General features: G+C 37.3%; 1 protein-coding gene across 2 annotated transcripts in view; it reads right to left on the reverse strand.

Annotated features, from left to right (window-relative positions):
- The window catches only part of LOC117400459 (integrin alpha-9-like), a 143,174-nt gene that overhangs the window by 97,398 nt on the left and 24,724 nt on the right, over positions 1 to 21,052 (reverse strand). For both annotated transcript variants that reach the window (XM_034000472.3, XM_034000473.3), the window contains 11 exons: positions 19,385 to 19,508; positions 15,673 to 15,740; positions 13,926 to 14,055; positions 12,575 to 12,660; positions 11,804 to 11,866; positions 9,929 to 10,066; positions 8,371 to 8,476; positions 6,347 to 6,441; positions 5,841 to 5,931; positions 4,780 to 4,825; positions 936 to 1,090 (listed from right to left, as the gene is read on the reverse strand). In XM_034000472.3, the coding sequence (XP_033856363.1) occupies positions 936 to 1,090; positions 4,780 to 4,825; positions 5,841 to 5,931; positions 6,347 to 6,441; positions 8,371 to 8,476; positions 9,929 to 10,066; positions 11,804 to 11,866; positions 12,575 to 12,660; positions 13,926 to 14,055; positions 15,673 to 15,740; positions 19,385 to 19,508 (1,102 nt within the window). The remainder of the gene's footprint in view (positions 1 to 935; positions 1,091 to 4,779; positions 4,826 to 5,840; positions 5,932 to 6,346; positions 6,442 to 8,370; positions 8,477 to 9,928; positions 10,067 to 11,803; positions 11,867 to 12,574; positions 12,661 to 13,925; positions 14,056 to 15,672; positions 15,741 to 19,384; positions 19,509 to 21,052) is intronic.

A 21,052-nucleotide genomic window follows, 5' to 3' on the forward strand; every position in this document is an offset into this window, starting at 1 on the left:
TGTCAGCAGAAGCTTTGTTACTGTGAGTTATGGACATTGTCTGAACTCAGCAGTGTGTGTAAACAGTGCAAGCTGCTTCCTGTTCACTGGGAGAGCGATGCCTGCCACTGATTGATAGCGGTTCCAGCTCTGCCAAAGTGCGTCCTTGTGCTGATACAGTCATTTTGCAAGTTTAACCTTGCTTTGGCTATATCTATGCTATATAGTCATAATTATTTGTGATTTACCTTGCTTTACCATACTTTCACTAGGCTTTCATATTACCCTTTGCTATACTTTCACCATGGCATACTGCTGTAAACATCTCAAATCCAGTCAATCTAAACTTTGAACCATTACATTATAACTTTAGCACAGTGCTATTTACTATTTTTGAGAAAGTTTTTTTTTTTTTTAATTGGCAGTGCTTTAGATTACTGGGCATAAATAGCTGTCTAATTATGTTGTAATAACTGGACAATAACACAAATGGCTCCTACGCTTACATCGTAACTAGTATGTAATTACACCAGATGACCATGTCACAGATCGTTCCCTTGTTATTACACATTTCTACCAGTAGTTACACATGGTAGACCATTGCTAGATACCCTGTTATTACCATGTTATTACATGGCCATGTATGACCTGTAATCTAAAGTGGTTTCAGGAATATGCCAAATGATTTACACTGATGTACTAGTTGCCACTCAGAGGGGACACAGCAATTGGATGGCATATCTGTTAAGGGAACTTCCTTTAATGTGACTATATAAAAAAATACTAATAGTGTGTATTGATTTATATTATTGTCATATTTGGTATGTCAAATTCTGAAACATTTACCACAGATGTAACATTCTGCCAATGGCAGCCATACCATTGCCAGTGCCCTGTAATACAGAAGTGAGCATTTCCATTGTGGTGCCAGTGAAGATCTTTTGATAAGGGCTTACCTATCTGTCCGGGCACTTTTTTTCCTCGGAAGCGCAGGCAGGCTGAGACGTTGAGGCAGTTGAGGTGCTGGGAGCCATCGTGACACTGAGGAGCAGTGATGTTGATGGAGACGGGAAGGAATATCAAGATCTCAACCGTGATGACAGGCCGGGCCCTGCAGGGGAGGAGAAACATATATGGACAATCTATAGACACTATAAAATACCAAAAACAATACTTACCAACAAGTAGTTATGAATTAATGCTACAACAATAACCCCATGATTGCAGTATAATGACTATACAACTACCCTGTCATTTCCTAACAATGACTCAGGCCTGTAACTGAAAGTCTTACCAAATACTGTAGGTGGCATGTGTTTGCAGAGGTTAATAATATTGAACCATAATATTTATGTATATTATATACATATAAATAAAATAACATATGACAGCAAACTCCTATTGATGTGACATTAAATAGACCCTGTATATTGTATATGAAAACATGTCATATTCTCTGGTAATTCAGTGTAATACATTGCATCCCACAGGCCCCTTTCAAATATTATGCATGTGTCACTTTCCATTCTCCAAAGCGAGGCTAGGAGGGATAAAAAGTACACATAGATGGCGTGCCCTGACTTACAATTGCCGACAAGCGAAAACATACTGTATGTCTTGACTACACTGTTCATGCTGCGTGTTCAGTGCCAGGCTGCACCAACAGTTGTTACTAAAATCCTTGTATTATATTTGTGGACCAATTTAACAAGTGCTATTGTGAGTGACATGCTTTTTTGAGATACTGCAAGTGTAAAACGTAAGGGAAATTACTTTAGTAGGAAGTAAGTGAAGGTGTCCACTTTGCAGGCACGTTAAATTCACACTAAGGTTCATTGTTTGTTGATCTACCTTTTTTATTAAACTTAAGAGAAAGCAATTAACAGTCAAGCTAAATTGTTTTTAATTTGTAGCTGTAATGAGCCTTTGATGACGAGGCACATAAAAAAGTTTCATATTTACATTCGACTTGGAGTAAAAAGACGGACCTGGAAAGTCATTATAATTAATTATACTGCATTTAAAAACAGCTGAGAAAGTTGTTTATTTTGGGAATGAGAACCGATTAATTATTAATTGCTTGTCATCCTTAAAATATTTTTCTCAAGGGGCTCCCGAGTGGCGCATCCGGTAAAGGTGCTCCGTTTGGAGTGCAGGACGCGCCCTATAGCCTGGACGTCGCCGGTTCGAGTCCAGGCTATTCCACTGCCGACTGTGGACAGGAGCTCCCAGGGAGAGGCACACAGTTGGCCGAGCGCCACCCGGGGAGGGGAGGGCTGAGGTCGGCCAGGGTGTCCTTGGCTCACCGCGCACCAGCGACCCCTGTAGTCTGGCCGGGCGCCTGCAGGCTTGCCTGTAAGCTGCCCAGAGCTGCGTTGTCCTCCGACGCTGTAGCTCTGAGGTGGCTGCATGGTGAGTCTGCAGTGTGAAAAGAAGCGGTTGGCTGAGGGCACACGCTTCGGAGGACAGCGTGTGTTCGTCTTCGCCGCTCCCAAGTCAGTGCGGGGGTGGTAGGGTGAGCTAAGCCTAAAAATAATTGGATATTCTAAATTGGGAGAAAATACATATATATATTATTCTCAAGTGCATGTCACTTTCTCAGCTGTTTTTTTTTGTTTTGTTTTTTTAATGCCATTAGTATTTTATTAATTAAAATGTAGTTCCGGGCCATTTCGTCTCGTTCCGGTTTTTACACCATCCCGACGTGAACTCCTTCCGCTATTGATATACATAACTACGTTAAATAGGGAAAGGAATATACTTAATGACAGTTGATTACTGCTTTAAAAGCTTTCAATCTTTAAAAGATACACAGGCAAGAATTAAAAAATAAAAACAGTATAGGCCTATCCATCCCAGTACAATCACTGTGCTTAGAAAAAACTAACACATTAAATATTTTCACCAGGAACCAGCAAAACAGTAAATAAACCAGTCAGATGGCAACCCTAGCAGTATAATGGATTTAAACTTACTATTCCCTGCCAATATACAGTTGTTAAAATACCGATTCAATCAAACTGTTCCTGAGTGATGACAGAAGGGGGAATGTCCTGACAAATATGTCAATGCAGGGGGAGGGGAGGGGGTCACAAAATGTATTATATCTGTGCAGTTCCCCTTGTTAAAAGTTTACAATTCGAGCACTCTATATCGCATGGGAATACTGTTTACATTGTAGTGTCTACACAAACCGCAACCAAGTGTGAGAAATGTATGCCGCTCAGATGTGATATAAATTGCAAATTAAGTCACCACTGAGTGCATGTAGACAGGCCTCCTTATAAAACTGTACACCCTTGGAAACAAGCTTTTGCCCAGAGGTCTTAGATTTAGGTTTAATGTAAGTTTCCACTATTGAAAATGTTAATTCTGGCACAAAAGACAGATCACGATCGCTGTAACTAACATTATCCGCTATGGTTGTTTTGATTTTAACCCTACTATCCTCGTTCTGGATTGGCTCATGAATATTCATGAGACAAATTTAAGAGTGGCCTATTGTCAGACACTTAGCCACCAAGCCACCCTGTTGACGAGATCCTTTTCCAAGGATGAGAAAATATCAGGATGATGTAAATTACACAGGCGTGGCTGGTGCTTTAGTTAGCTCAGGACATTTGTTCACTATTAATGTCGATTCACTGCACAAAGGAGTCTGTGTTTTCCAGTAAACTCCATTATTGGCTACAGTACATGAACATTCATTGAAAATAGGCTTTTTGTTCATTGCTTTATCATGTAGTTATTTGACCTGTAGTTTCACCTATAATTTTAAACGTACTTCTATTTTGTATAGCCTTCTATGATTTTCTTATGGCTGAGAAGGTTTACTGGCAAATTAAAATGTGTTCAGACTTGACGCACCCATTCTTGCTTGATCTATGTGTTCCAGGCGATGCTGCCACCAATTACGTAAGTAATTTCTAGGTCAGAAAACAGATCTGTCTGTCATGTTTAACCTGCACAGTGATTAACAAAACTGGGATTCTCCTGTTTGAAGCAGTGATTACAGCAGTGGCTTAAACTATATGTTGTTAGCTTAAAGCACGGCACGTTGTACGTGTTTTGGAATAAAATCCTTAACTTGCTTAAAATAGCTTCAAATGTTATTTTTATTGGATTTTGTTCCTTACTATTGTATAGTGTTTGCAACTATTCTTAAAGGTTCTGGAATATGTTGCTCCAATACTGAGTTAATATTATTTTCTTCAGCCATTACCTTGTCTTCAGAACACTGGGACTAAACAGCCTTCCTCATTCCATTGATTCATGTGACAATTGAACTCTGCATGCATTTTACCTGAGTTCAGAAGTTGTCTGCTCTTCAGTTATAGTTGCTTGCTATAGACATATGCTCAGCTTTTTTGGAAATTTCTTATTGTATTAATGGCAAAACACTGCTGAGCACTAGATCTGCTAGCACTTACTAATAAGACACTTTGGCTGATCTAGCCCAGGTAACATATGTCTATGGTAGGCAACTAAAACTGAAGAGCAGCTCATACACTCACAGTCAAAACACCTTATAACAGGCTGGCTATGTAAAAAACAATATTTGAGTAATTCCATTTTGAACCACATCATAAAAAGGTAAGGGGACTGTATACAAAAACAATTCAAACTTATTTTGAAGCTACTTAGAGTACTGTACCGTTTAAACTTATTCCAGTGAGCAATACCATTTTTCTTTCCTACAAGTTTTCAATGTGAAATAACAAAAACAAAAAAAACAACTAAACAAACAAAAAAAAGCCCATGTAACTTCTGTAGTAAGTTAATAACTAAACGAAAGCTCACCTCAGCATCACCACATTATCTGACATAAAGGCTCCAATGGTGACATCTGAAAAGGAAGGTACAGGACAGATCAGGAACTACTGTATCATGGTACACTAATATGCTGTTTTCTCTGTATTAAATGAAAAATGTGGACAAAACTTTATGGAATGTTTTAAGGAATGTTTTGTTAAACACTAATGGTGCAGTGATATGCTACAGCTCATTTCTGTAAATATCTGATACTGAATCAACTTCAACTGCACTACGTCTGTTTCTGTAGAAGTCTCCTGGGTGCTTTTAAGGAAAAGGCGACCCCGGGGTTATGAAAATAAAACTACCCAACTACGAGATCAAAAAGCACCATTTTCTCAAAGAAATACAGAACATTTTTCTGAAGGCGTATGTCATTTATGAAGCTGTTCTGGCAAAAGACTGAAAATGAAACGTAGTGGAACTGGTATTCTTGTGGAGCCAACAACTGTTCTACTATTCTGCTTCTCCCTGTCGTCATCTGTTTTCAATTTGAAAGGCTTCTGATGGTCTCCGGATAGAGGGACGGAGGCCAGGAGGAGAGGAGAGGAACCTTTCAGAGACTAAGCAACCAAAACCAAAACTGTGATGGATCTTACAACAAAGTAATCAAGTAGGTAATCAATGTTGTAGTAGGTAAATGTATGTGTCAAAGAGTAACATCATGCTGCAGTGTACAAAACTCCTTTAAACATTTTAATTTACATTTTTACATTTGATGTTACGGTATGGAAGTCAGGACAAATACACCCTTAATTACTATTAAGTGGGGGACATGGGAGATCAAACGTGGTTACTTAAATTTCATGTTAACAAAAGTAAAGTTTTAGATGTTGGTCACAAAAATGTAGTAAGTGGGGTAGTTGGGGGGCTGGTCTACTGTGTGTTAAGTAAGCCAATTAAGTAATCCAGTAACTTTAAACACCTACCCAAGGATTAAATTTGAATTATGGCACCGCTATCGTTATAGCAGCTTTTTAAAATGACTAGAAAACAAAACAAAAATCGTATCTCGTATCATGTTGTCTGAGGCCAGTTCAAGCGCTTACCTGGATATCCATTTCCATCCATGTCCACGTTCCCCGATATAGACTGACCGAACATCCGCAGTGCTGGGTTGATGTTTTGTCCCGACAGCCTCTGAAGTTAAAAACAGAAGATAGGCATTAAAGAAAACAACACGGAGTCCATCTTTTTGGAACTTTTAAATCTTTTTTTAAATAATTTCTTAAATCTTACCTGTCATTCACGTACATTTGCAACTGTATATGCAGTAGGTCTCAAATGTGCAGTTTTGAAAGATGTTATAGCAAACTTGTGTTTTCATTTTAAGACATATCTGGTATTACATTGGGTTACAGAAATCTCTTTTGGCATTCAGGTAGTGTTACACCTCCTTGGTCATTTCACATGTATTACATGAAAATACATGTCTGCTGTAGTATGTGTTTCTTTCAAAACTGCACATTTCAGACCTATGTAGCAAACGGTAGTGTTCGACTCGTAAGATTGATGGAATTGTGTTGTTGGCTCCAACCCCTTTAAGAGTATTTACCATGGAATATGTTGCTACAATCCCGTGGGCATCCCCGTGGTAGATATACACAGCTCCTGCAAAATCCTCCTCTTTGGGGGCTCCAATGGCAACGTCTGTAAATGGAAACAAAGTTGAAATGTCTGCACTGCATACACACCAGCCCAATAAAACCATGTTTATTCTCAGCTAAAGTAATGGTCGAGTAACTCCATGTTAATTCACTTCATAGTCACTTTACAGGAATCAGCCCCTGTGTAAAAGCTGTAATAACACTGCTGATTCACATTAGCAGGGCCTGTAAACATTTGTCTAGTAAACAACTGACCCAAGATGGACTCATGTTTTGTATTTCAATTGACAGTATATTGGACCATGTTTATCAATGTCTTAACACCAAAATGCAATTTTCTAATATTTTAAGTAAAACATGTAACAATCAACTATTAAATATACTTTTAGCAATCAATGGTTTTGTATCTAGTTATGGAACATTTGTATATTTATTTCACAAAAGATGGTGCAAAACATGTCTTAGTGTCAATAGATCTATATTTAAATGTAAACTATACATGTGTGTGTGTGTGTGTGTGTGTGTGTGTGTGTGTGTGTGTGTGTGTGTGTGTGTGTGTGTGTGTGTGTGTGTATGAGTCTGTAACAAATCTGTAAAATGATATTATTAGATTACATTAAATTAAATAAACACTACAAAAAAGTAAGCACTCGTGAAAATCATTTTAAAAACAATGAATGCATTTTGATACAGCTGTCTTTGTCCTGGTACTTTTAATGTCAATGTAAAAGTAGACTATCATTACTATTCTCTTTCATACACTTAAGAACAAAAGAACATAAGAAATCAACTGGAGGCTTCTCAAACCATCAATGCTTCTCCAGTTCATAGTAGCTGATTGGGATCTAGAATGATTCTGCATCAACATCTTAAGTAGCTAGGTAACCCATTCTATACACTCACCACTCTGTGTAAAGACATGTTTCCTTCCTTCCTGTCCTAAGTCTATATGCATGTCTATTATTTGTGTTTTGCTGTACCAATGGCAACTTACAATACAGTACCATATAGTCTATGTCGGTGTCAATGGGCTTTAAAAAAGACCATTGTGTCCAGCTTGAACTGAAGGTAAAAGTGTGCTGTTACTAAAGCTGTTAACCAAATCTGTCTGGACTGGCCTTCTGTACTAAACATAGTTTCAATAGTGAGTGGAAATAAAAACATTTCTCTCCAACACAGTGGTATTGTATGGTCGCAGGCAAATGAATGGGGGTCTACTAAGAACAGTGTTTCCAGCCTTTTGCAGCCGTTGTTTTCATAGTTTAAATGGCCTGGGCTCTGTTGTTTTAAATGTGGAGTTTGAGCTAAGAAAAACCTGTTGTAAGAGAACCACACTAATAAAGGTAAACACACACACACATACATGCATGTGCACCTATCAATATAAGAAGCGCAAGCTTTTAAAGAACAAATTACACAGTAAAAACAAAAGCTATGCAACACAGACATTGTAGTGATGCTTTGCTCTTGGTAATACTATATGTACTGGTACCTCAAAGAACAGTTCTTCCTGTTACATGTGTTGTAATGACCAGTCATTAACAATACTTAGCTTTAATAACAGGGCTTCCTGTTCTGTGCATAGTAATTACCATTTGGTAAAACTACTGTTCTGTAGCTTAAACACCCCCTCCAATAACAAATAATTGGGACTCCACATGTGTTGTAGTGTATTCAGACCTACAGAGGAGCAACACGTGTTTTTGTGCTGTATATTTCTTGAACGTTATACAGTATTAGGGTTAACTTTCCTATGTTATTATCACCCCAGCAAAAGCTGACTACCAGGACTGAAAGGCTGGGTGTGTTCAGGTCAGGACTGAGGCATGCTTACAAAACTGTGATCTCATGGTGCCTGACTATATCCAGTGTCATTGATTGTCTATCATCAGTACTGAATTCACAAGCATGGCAAATGTCACGAGAAAACTAGTACCCACAACAATGAACTAGTTTGAGTGTGGAGACTGACCTGGGAAGCCGTCATCGTCGAGGTCTCCCAGCATGGCGATGCTTTCCCCAAAGTGGGCGTTGTAGGCGTTGTCCCCGTTCAGGAGCACCCTTTCCTCCAGGACCCCCTGCAATACACAAAGGAAAGAGCACAGGCCAATGAAAACATAGCCTGCTTTGTGAAGCTCAGACTCAGCTGGTCTGCAGGAGACAGCTGGCATCTAACCCAGCCAAGGAAACACCTGTGTGACTGCATCACCCCTCTGGAGCTGCTACACATGAACAAGCTCACTGTGCTGCTGTGTTTAGCACTGCATTAAAAAAAACACAGGACTGGGTTTGTATGAAAAACAAAATGTAATAGTAGATTTATAAAGGCATATTTGGGGCTAACATGGAAATAATTTAAAGAGCAACTTCATACGGGTGTGAAACATACCACTTATCTTAACTAATGTATTCTTCTTCTTGAACCCCATTGTGTTTTATTTTCTATTCCAGTCCTGACATATTGATGACTTTTTTAAAAGTCTAATGCACCCCTGTGGCCCCTGTACTAATACTGCAATTAACCCTGTCCCCCTGCAACACTCTGCCCTTAGTGCAGGGGTGTCCAATCCTGGTCCTGGAGGGCTGGTGTCCCTCTGGTTTTTTGTTCCAACCATACCCTAAATTACTTAATTGGACCAAATAAGTGCTAATTAGAAGCTTGCCTTAATGGATGTATGAAATATCCCATTTGTTCTGTTTTATCTTACTGATATATTTCTTACATCCACTAGGAGCAGAATGTGGCAGGGGGACAGCATAATGATTATAGTGTGGTATGCCAGCTGTAATAAGAGAGAAGGCATGATTGAGAGATGCATAGGCCTAATGGGTGCTTTGAATGTCTGTGTTTTAAAAAGTCATCAGGATGTGATGACTAAAACAGAAAATTAAATAAAATGTGAATGTAAACAATAAGAAATATACCTGTGTCAAGATAGCTGCGATATTGCGAAGTTGCTTTCTAAGCTAACAAAGTTAATTAAATGGATACATTTGAGGGGGTTTCAGATTACAATAAAAACCCACAATATTGACCAAACATTTGATTTGCTTGTGTAATGTAAAAAACAAAACATGAACCACATTTTGTTCAAGTGGTCCGAAAGTGGTTTACATGTGGTTCACATTCATGTTTTTGGTATTGTGTGGTTTCAAATGCTGTAGTTCCACACATGAATCACACATGGTTTTTGTGTGGTACTTTTGCAATGTGGAAGGCAGGTTAATCACATTGATAATGGTTTATGCAATATGCTGTTTTTAAAAACTATGAGCTGATAAAAGATTCATTCATAGATATTACTGGTAAATAACCACAGAGAGGATAGGAAAAAGCTGTTTTTGAGGTAAAGCAGAACTGGCTTATTTGTGTGAGAAGGACAACTAGTGATTCTCTAAGACAGCATTACTACTGAACTAACTTCAGTAGCAGCCTCCCAGATGGGGACTAAGTACAAGATCATAGAAAAGTATATTACTGCAAGTTATTTTTTGTACATCCGCCGGTGGATTATCTTATTGGTACTCACGTTTCCCTTGTTGATGAAGACAGCTACGTGGCCCTCGTCTCTGATCTCGCTGAACATAGGGGCCCCGACCAGCAGATCTGACAGGCCGTCCTGGTTCAGATCAACTGCACATAAGGAGGAGCCAAAGTAAGAGCCCATCTGCAACCAAGTCAAACCACAACAGAGCATTCAGTCAGGTTACACTGCCAAGATAGACCATCCGTTTTCCCTTTTGGGGTTTTTTGTTTCTGTTATGTTTTTTGTGGTAAAAACTTCATGTCAAGTAGGCAATCATTTTGGGTAATTTATTAGTATAAATAAATTGACGTTTCAACCAAAAAAAAAAAAAATCAGCCTCTCTGTGTTTTTTGGTTTAAAAAAAGTGGGACTTTTCAAATACATATGCAGACAATTGTATTCCAAGGTCTTAGCAACAGCTTCCAAAAGTATTTTCAACCTTAGACAATGTAAAATATTACAGAAGGTATATTTGACAAGCAAAGTGAAACTGTACATGTGTCACTTAAGCAAATACAATCTCTGCAGAGCTCAGTTCAATCCAGGGTAAGTGACCACTGGCGCATCAGACCACTGTTTAAATATGTAAAGTGGCAGGGCTGGCTTTTATCTTGCTATGTGTTTGTTAGGGTCAAAAATACCTTCCTTATGTGATAAAAAGAGTTCATTCTCTTTTTGTAAAAAGCACAGAGCATTTTATTTATGGTCTCATATGTCCTGGAGGGATGGTAAGATTATTTCTGAAATATTTCTGATAAATTAAGAATTCCATTCCAAGCTAGCAGCTCAAACTGTCTTAAAGCTCTTTTAAAAAAAATAAAAATAAAAACATAACAAGTCATTTTAAGGACAGTTTGGGGTATTTATAACTGCCACACTATTGCCATGGAAAGTGATAAATCACTGTTCTGATATCAGAACGGTCAATTGTGACTGTGATGTCAGAGCACCAAATTACTACTTCTTTACATTAGTATTATTGTTATTATTTATTTCTTAGCAGACGTCCTTACCCAGGGCGACTTACAGTTGTATACAAAAAATACATATCAAGAATTACAGTACAATTAAGAGCAAGATACAAAATACAATGACTGCAGTCCTAATAAGAGCAAAGGCTGCAGTTATAAGTACTATCCATGTATTATATACAGGTAATGCTACTAATAATAATAGTCTACTTTGGTATATCAAGGTAAATGCATAGTGTAGTAAAGCCTTGCAGGAGCATAAGTGTGGCAAGGCTTTGTAAAGATCATGCTTAACCATGATAAAGTAGGCTAAAAACCTGCTATAAGCATTGAACAAAGCATTGTAAACTGTCAATCTGCTGTGCAAATTAACAGTAGTTTGCTTTTATACAGGAATTCAAGGTTACGTTTACAATGGTTACATATTTAAGGGTCCTATTCCCACTGTTTTAAAGTCTGTTTTTTGATTAAACAGTGCTTTGAAAAAAACAATAATAATAATATATTTATTAAAGCGTCTTTTCATAGTGGACCACCATCACAAAGCGCTTTACAGAGGTAGGCTGTGAACTGTGCATTATATGCAGAGTCACTTACAATAGAACATTCATTTAACACAAGGAGGTTAAGTGACTTGCTCAGGGTCACACAGTGAGTCAGTCAGTGGCAGAGGTGGGATGTGAACTGGTGACCTTCTGGTTACAAGCCCTGGACTTTAACCACTGGACCACACTGCATCCTTTTCTTATAACCCTCTCAGTTGCAAAATGGATGGAATTAATTAATCAAAATATAGTCTTCAACCAAACATTCCTTAAAACATGCCTTGGATAAGAAATACATTTTTTATACCCTCGGGTCAGTTCAGTTTTTTAAGTAAAGTAAGATCTCCATCTTGTATGCCTACCTTTTTCCCTGAGGCTTGAAAAATCTTCACAAGGGATCCCCTCTCTGTTTTAAAAATGTAAACCTATGAAAGACAAACATTTGTAGAGAGTAATGCAGATTTAGAAATTATGGTGTTGTCATAGCCAGGACTCCTGGGCACTGAAAGGGTATGACGTTAAATAGAACTTCTGTTTTAAAAATGCCTGCAAACATTCTCAGTGGTTTTGAGTTCTGTTGGTCTCAAATCTCATGGTTAATACCAAGGATTCCATAAGCAAGCTCAAAGGTCAGTTTGAGACTGATATTGAGAACAAATCATATTCATTATTAAATATTTTGAAGAAACACACAGAATTATGCCAAACACAAAAAATATGTAATTGAAATAAATATATTTAGCAATATACACTACAAAGATAGAGGCTAAAATGGTCAAAGTAAAAAAAAAAGATGTCTGCTATATATTTTAAATGTGTGTTGCATTAAAAATATGTTTTTAAATGTAAGGTTTCTAAACATGTAACTTTTCCGAATACAGATTACTACTGATTGTTAAAATAATGACAGCTAGTCCACAGGAGGGAGCCATGATACTTGGTGCTGCCATCTAGTGAGAGCTGAGTGAAGTACATTTAATACTTTTATATAAGACTGGTACATGTGTGACATGGTGGTATTTACTGATGGATAAAACTGTATCCATACAATAAATTGTATCCAATGAACACTAAAGGGTTAAAAAATAAAAAAAAAATATATATATAAAAACAATGTTTAAAGAGTGGCCCACCTTTCCTACTCCCCCATCCTGTGGAGCACCTCCAACAACATCAGTGGCAGTGGGCTGGGAGAAGTGACCGGCCGTCACAGCATATCCTAAACAGGGAGGGGGCAGAGAGAGAGGAATAAGACTGTGAGGAACTTTCAACTTTCCATGTCAGCCGAGTTGTGTTAGAGCTGAAGGGCTGGTTTATAGAGACACCTCCTCTCGCTGCTCGACCAATCCAGCATCCGGAAACGACCAGTGATATAACCTTTCACCTTTACAAGAGCTCAATAAACACACTGGGGAACAGAGTGACTCAGAACTGTTTTTAGCAGAACCGATGGGACTTAACATTTGTAAAGGGGTGTGCCTCCTCAAGTTACATCATCCCCCTTTGAGAACACTGCGGCTGTGCAGGACAGAATGCCACATTGTTCTGGTGGCGAGACTACAGCTCCTGCCCCATACAACACAGACATGTTCACTTTCATAATCTTCAACTGGATTGCGCACAAGATTATCTCATGTTTATTGTTTTATACAAACTGCACAAGCCCATGATAGAGTGCTATACAGTGTGGATACCATTATAAAAGTTTACCAAAGTATTTTTGCCAATAGCATTAGCATTTTAACCAGCTAGTGGTTATACTATGCATTTACCATAGTTTGCCATGGTTTGCCATGTTTATTAATATGTTTTTACCATATTTACAATTCTTACCTATGCTTTACCATGCTTTCACTATGCTTTATTACACCTTGCTATGCTTTTATACTATGGTAAACTTTTATAAGGGTAAGGCTACTGTTAAGTGATTAACACCCAAGCTTAACAAAGACAGGAAACTGTCTCAGGAACTGTAACCAGATCATCTATTAATAGGAAACTAACTCACAGATTACAGATTACCAAAAATATATGCAGCCAATCAAATTATATTGAAAGTTGAATCATTTGTGGATAAATAAATGTTGAAAAAGTATCATGTTTTTGTGTAATTTGTTTAATCTGGTTATCTTTATCTATTATTAAGATTTAGATTAAGATCTAATGACATTTTAGATTTGAAATATGTGAAATATGTGAAAATCCTAAGGTGTTCACAAACTTTTTCTCGGCACTGTATATATTTTAGCTCAAAGAGCCACATAATAACAAAAAGCAACAATAAAATACTAATGAAAAATATGATTCAAATGAAAAAAACAACAATTTAGATTAAGTTTATTTACAGTGTTACAGGTTTAAAAATGTTTTTGATTTGTCATTCTTCTTAAGAAGTGCTAATAGTGGGTTGCAGTGCCTAATGCAGCTAAACAGCTGGGCCTCAGGTAAAAAAAGATTGGGAACCCCTGCTCTAGCTGACCGTACCTAGATAGCTGTATCTGCTTGCTCCGATGGACCCGTCCCGCAGCTTGTAGGAGGTGTTGTCAGTCAGGTTTAACACTTTGACTGTGCCTGTCCAGTAGTATGACCCGGGGGCTCCCATCACAACCAGCTCCTGGAATGCATCAGGAAAGACAGCTGAAAACACTCCCCTACACTACAATTACACATGTACAGTAGGTCAGTATACATGAACACACTGATAAAGATTTTGAAATGAAAACACTATTGTCACTAGTTTTTTTTGTTTGTTTGTTTTTTTAATATAGTTATATAATTTTATATAGTATATATAGAAAAAAATAACACTACTTTATAATTGCAGTGTATTACTCTGAACAAACCCTAACAGAAACACTAGTAGCATTACCCTCAATGGATGTGGAACAAATATAGCAAAGTGGTCTGGATATAGTAGTAAACTGGTACAGATATGAAAATAAGAGCATAAGATGATAAGAAAATGTATGAGTGAGAGGAGGCCATTTGGCCCATTAGTGCTCATCCGGTTCATAGTAGCTGATTTATCTCAAAACATTGTCAAGCTGAGCATCAACAACATGACAAGGTAACCCATTCCATACCCTCACTTTTCTGTGTGTAAAGAGTCTCCTAAGTATATCTATCTAGATGGTACCATGATACTGTGTGGTCCAGTGGTTAAAGAAAAGGGCTTGTAACCAGGAGGTCCCCTGTTCAAATCCTGGCTCACTCATTGACTCGCTGCGTGACCTTGAACAAGTCACTTAACCTCCTTGTGCTCTGTCTTTTGGGTGAGACGTTGTTGTAAGTGACTCTGCAGCTGATGCACAGTTCACTCACCCTAGTCTCTGTAAGTCACCTTGGATAAAGGTGTCTGTTAAATAAACTAATAATAATAATAATAATAATAATAATAATAATAATAATAATAATAATAATAATAATAATAATAATAATAATAATGCAATAGATTGCCAGCACTATGTGATACCATTAATATATAAAATACTCTATCACTGTAGTACCATTCAAAAAATGTCTCACACCATTAGAACTGCCCTTGTGTCATCATTGGCCCTTAGTACAGAACCATTGCATTGCCATTGATGTGCCACTACTGCATTGCCATTGAAAGTACATTTTGGTAATGAAAAAATCAGACAACATTTCAACAATAAACAATGAAAGGATTCTGCATGCACTTTGTCCATATCCTTGTATCATCAATGCATTAACTCAGGCTTTAAACTTGCATTTCTTTGTCTTCCATGATTGCTTTATCAGCAATCATAACTTAGGGTGCAATTAACAGCATTTAAAATTGCTCTTGCTTTAGACCATGGCCTCAGGACATTTGCCTTAAGTGGTTGCAGATGATAAGCATACTGTATATCATAGCAATGACTGCAGAATATGAAAAAGTTATTTGAAGCTAGATATCTCAACACTTTGTGTACAGTATTCTTACATATTAGTAATATCGTTCTCTTCAATGTTGGTCTGCCATATCATTGCATGATCCATTTTACCACAGTTTGCCATGTTTTTCAATATGCTTTGGTATACCTATCTGGGCGTTACAGTGCTTTACCATGCTTTCACTGTGTTTTATTACGCTTACACGCCATGCTCTTAATCTGGTAAACTTTCATAAGAGGTAGACTGCACCCACTAGGCATGTTTGATTCCAGTAAACATATAGTGGAAGGACTATGTTTGTTTATATTGTAGTACATAAGCCATTACGTACCTCAGTAAAGAAGCCTGCAATTCCAGCCTGGCACGAGCCATGTTCTTCTCCATATTTCTTCTTATACTCTACAAGAAAAACAATCCATGTTATTTACTTTCAAGCTCTGCCAGCATTCCAGGCCAAAACTAATTTGAATTCTTCCTCTATTCCCTACACAGGCATTCAAAGCCGGTGTCATATCCAAAGGAAATATGTGTTAAAGCAGCCATATTTAGCTAACATTACCACTTCTTGGGTGCATTCTCACTTTACAGCAAATATTAGGCTTGGACCATTTCAGGCAACTCATTAGTATTACAAATGAAAGTGATGAGTGGTTATTTGAGTCTGGCAGTGCACTTTGGAGATATCTGTCTACCTGGGATAATGAAGGAACTGCAATGTTGCCTAAATGGACAGAGAGTCATATTTCATTGAATCCCTGCTGTAAAAAAAACTCTTGTCAGGACAAATCAATGTGTAATTAAACATATGTAACAACAGGAGGAAAATTACCCAGGTCCTTAAAAGTTGAGCTACCCCTTTCTAAAAGGACAATGCTTGATTTTCCAGTCTAAGTGTAGGGAAAGAAGCCAATCAGGTTACTTTGGAATGTCTGTTATTTGGAAGTTACACCACTGTCATACAATAATGGCACGCCTGTGAGATCTGATTTAAAAGATTGATTTTGAATCATTTTAAAAGGCTGTGTGGGCATTATGGTCCCAGAGGTGTACATGAATGGGCCAAAAACAATAATCACAGTTTTATAGCAAATTCATATCAGCATTATCCTCAATTTAGTGTTTAAGAGAATTAATTTCTTTAAGCAGCTTTTTAAAATCAAGCCCTGACAATTTCAGAGAACTAAAATTAGGTTCTGACCTATTTTCACACATGCAGCCAATAGGATACAGAATTAATTGGTCCCCAACTTAAAACATGTCTGCTTAGTAGGGTCATCGTACCACCCAGGCCAGTTAAGGAATTTTAAAAAAGGGGCTGGGATTTTGATAGGATGTTAATGAACTTGTAATTTTCGGACACTAGGACCACACGGAATGCAGGTTGTAGCTCCCTTTTTGCAATCACTAATTAAGAAGCTATTAAAATGGAAACGCTAGCCCGTTCATCCGAACAGCTGGGGAACATAGCAATGGTTTGTCTTAATTAGCGTTCAGATGTTTACAAAAACAGCAATACACGTACATGTATTGGACTCTAAAGATTTATTTAAAAGTGAGTATTATTTTGATAGCCCCTATAACGTCACTCTGCAAAGCACATCTGACAGCGGTACTGAAGCGTTATTTACATGTATAATAAATGTAAAACTGAGTCAAACAAGTGAAGCACTGCTGTTTTATTTGTATGTACGTGCATATCAATTCATTGCTTTCAATTTAAAAAAAAAACGTTAAAAAAGGAACAACTATAAACTGAACTCGGTACTGAAAACAAGTTTCAATACTATTCTCAAAACAGCATCCTGTATTCCAGACCAGGACCAGGCACATGCAGATAAGAACTTGAACTATGTGTAAGCGACTGTAAGTGTAAATCACGGTCAGCACATAATAGCATAGAAACAAAAACGATATCCCTCTTCCCACAGTATATATTGAGTAAAAGTTAAATACATTAACATTGTCTTCTGGTTTTTCTTTCTACATTTTCTTTTGTAATTTCTAAATATTATGTATATAAAATCAATGGTCTGGTCACAAACCCAAAATACATTGTACTTTCCTTAACTTTACTATATGGTAAGACTAGTGTTTCAAACATATATCAACTAAAAATAAAAAAAAAAGTCTTCACGAATTTATATAACAAATATGCACATACTGTACAATCTGCACAGTTACTGTCTTGAACACGCACAGAGGTTGACTGAGTCTAACCGCACTCAGCGTAAGTTTGCTGTCTCAACGTCCAGAACGAGGCGACAACAAAATATATTCTTTGATACATTTTCACATGTGTGAAGTCAAATTCGAAAATAGTTTGCTGGAAAAGGTTTCAAAAAGTGCAGTAACTCCATTCCGCCAGGACTCCAGCACTACAGTTTGTAGACATTCATGTTCGGTAAATTGTTGGGTGAGCTGTGCGAGACTTCTCCAACTTGTATGCATATTAACAGCTTACCTGAGGTGTGTTTTTGTTTTCATTTTAAAAGAATCGCTCATATTGTTTTCTGGTTTTGTTTATAGGTATTGTTGTAGCAAGCGGAGGGGAACTCTACAGGTTATGAACACGCCAGTCTGGCCGAGGACGTGAGCGCTGATTACTGTTTATTACCTATTACTGTTGTTTACTTACTGTTTATTTGTTTATTTATGATTACCATTTTCTCTTTCCTTACTGTATTTATTTGGTTATTTATCTATGATTACTGCCCCCCCCCCCTTATTTAAATCAACATTTTAATTTTGGGAATGTCATTTCTTATTTTATACACCACCATGGCCTGCATGTACTGGAGACGCAGGAATTGGTCACATCATTTGATTTTACTTGGGGATTTGATATTTGTTTGCACATTTATTTTGCATATTTGTTTCTTTTGCATTTGGTGTTTTGTGGTTTTATATTTATTTGTTTCCTTTTTTCCACATGTTATATTTGTTTGTGTATTATCACGTTTCCCGTGTGTCCTTTTCCATGCTCCCAGTGGTGTGGTTGTCTACAGTTTCTCTCCAGACCCTAAATACTTGGTGTTTCTTTTTTAACTTCAACCTCAGCTGTTAAACTAGAAATCTGACATTTACTAATTCTAACTTTCTTCTGATACATTAGAGTCCTGTGGTGCTCTTTTTGTACTTTATCATAAAACTCCTTTGAAAAAGGCAATTTTATACTGCTCTTGTGACTATTGACTTTAATTTAATTGAAGGGTCTTGTGTGAAGGAACCAACATCTTGGTCACGACTTAGAGGTCCCCTACCTCTCTACATAAACAAGGGGTGGCGTAGTTTTTGGTGTGTATTTGACTACATTTGAAAGGGTATTCAACTTTAAATTTCCCCTCCCCTAACCTGGCAGACACTACAAACTGTAAGTTTTATTGGAGGGAAACTGTGCTGCAGTAATTTAAATACTAGCTTAGTTAAAAAAAAAAAAAAAGTCTTAATAGTTGGAAAAAAAACTATTTTCCATATTGGTGCTTTAAGTGCTTATTTCGATCGCTAGTCTTCTAAAAAGACAACTACCAGTGCCCAGTATTTTTGCTGTCTGTACTGAAGAAGTTTCAGTGTGTTCAAAGCTGTTTATTTATTATCAACGTAGTATGTGTATATATATATATATATATATATATATATATATATATATATATATATATATATTAAACAGCAGCAACACAATGTTAGTACTTTACAGTAACTACTTTGTACACTTTGTTATTTCTTATAAAATAAATCATGTTTCTAACAGTTATATGAAGATAAAACTGATCAGCACCACTGCTGCTGAAATGTTTCTTTTCCTGAAGACAACCACCCCCCCCCCCCCCCGCCCCCGCCCCCGCCCCCGCCCCCGCCCCCGCCCCTCTATTGTGGCAAAGCACAGTGGTATTTTTTAAAAGCCAACAAGCAAAAAGTAGACAGAATGAAAGAAAAAAAAGGAAGGAAATCACAATTGATAGTAATTAAAATGTGAAGATGTTATTATTGCCCTACCCTAACACACTCATTTCCACACAGACCAGCACAGGCGGTGCTGTGTTTACCTTCGTAGCAGGGAATGAGGTCTCGTCCGTTGCGCTGCAGGTTGGGTGGGATGATGGAGCAGAAGCCATGCGGCAGGATGTGTTCAGACCCGTAGAAGACGTTCTTCCAGCGGTGAGCACAGGCCTGCAAAACACATAGGATGTTTCATTAGGGAAGCGAAGCAAGTTACTTACAGTACGTTTATGAATCTATACAAAATATGAATTGATTGATCGTTAATAATAACTGCAAAATGTGCGCTTTACAAGTGCGTCTCGGGTGACTAAAGTTCAGTGCCTTCACAATCTATCGCACACGTAAAGAACATCCCGGTAACAATGCTGATACCACTTTAGTTATTTCCATATAGGCAAGCTAGTGTTTTATACAGTCACAGGCCAAAATAAATGCCTTTAGCTGACTTTATAACTTTGTGTTTTCTTTTCAATGTTTAAATGTACAGTGAACGAGAGTATGAAAGCAGCATTAAGAAATCAGGAGTTTTGGTTAGTGGGGAAAGGTAAATTGTGTGCAACAGAGATAAACCTGTCCCCCAGGGGCTTTGCAGGCGCTTCAGTTGGGTAAATGTTTTTATTCTCAAAATACAGCTATGTATTGCAAATCTTGCATAGAATTAATATAGGGTAATGCATGAATGAAATTTGCTGAATAATTTTGCGTTAACATATTTAATTACATATCGTTTTGCAGTTTTCCATATACAGTACTTAACAAAAGAAACTGACAGAAATTAAAAAATGTGGCATTTCTAAATCTAACATGAAATACTGTACCACTATTATGACTTTTGCAATATCATGTTGTAGTTTCTTTTGCAATATCATGTTGTAGGATGTTTCAATCCTAAAATTCTAGGTGATGCAGAACTTTTGGCCATAGCTGTATACATGTGTGCCAAAGTCTCCTGCATTCAAGCTAGTTTAAAATACAGTTTAGACCAATCTTCTTAAGAAATTACCTAAAACAGTAATTATAACCCTTAAATACTATGTATAAAACACACATTAGAAATCATCTTTTCTTATAATTGATTTGTATTAATTTGTGTACACAATCAGTGTTTGACAGCGCTGTTTCTGAAACTGTCAACAATGCAGTCAAACTTCCCAATTGCTACAGATTTCTTTTCCCCAGTCACTGCATTTTCTTCTACATTATATTAACACGTTCATGTGTTTTAATAGAACACTGAAAAAGTGCAATTTGTTTCAGCAGGAACAGAAACATTATATTTGCATGGCAGTCAAAAAGTTAAAAAGCTATATTGTTATTTTGTGGTTTGTGTATTTGTGTTTTTGGTCATTTATCACACTCGAAGAAACAGAACTCCAGGATTGCAGTGGATGCTTCAATATTGGAACCGATAGTAATGTAAAATAGAAAAACAGGCAACATAAAAGTATTTGAAGCATGATTTACTGAATTCCAAAATTCTGCCAGAGTTCTGAACATTATCTGGTGCCAAATTCCAGATTGACTAGGCAGCTGAGAGTGCTGCATGAAGATCCAGGAGGAAGGTAATGTGACTTCTGGCTTAACACAGCACAAGGTTATCAACAAATAGTGTCTGGACATTACAAAAGAGGTGGTAAGGTGTTTAGTGAGATTTTAGCAGGATCTGGATATACTAAAAAAGTGGTCGCACCTGGTATTTAAATATTTTTGTA

This window comes from Acipenser ruthenus, chromosome 4 (genome assembly GCF_902713425.1).
Source record: "Acipenser ruthenus chromosome 4, fAciRut3.2 maternal haplotype, whole genome shotgun sequence".
Taxonomy (NCBI): domain Eukaryota; kingdom Metazoa; phylum Chordata; class Actinopteri; order Acipenseriformes; family Acipenseridae; genus Acipenser; species Acipenser ruthenus.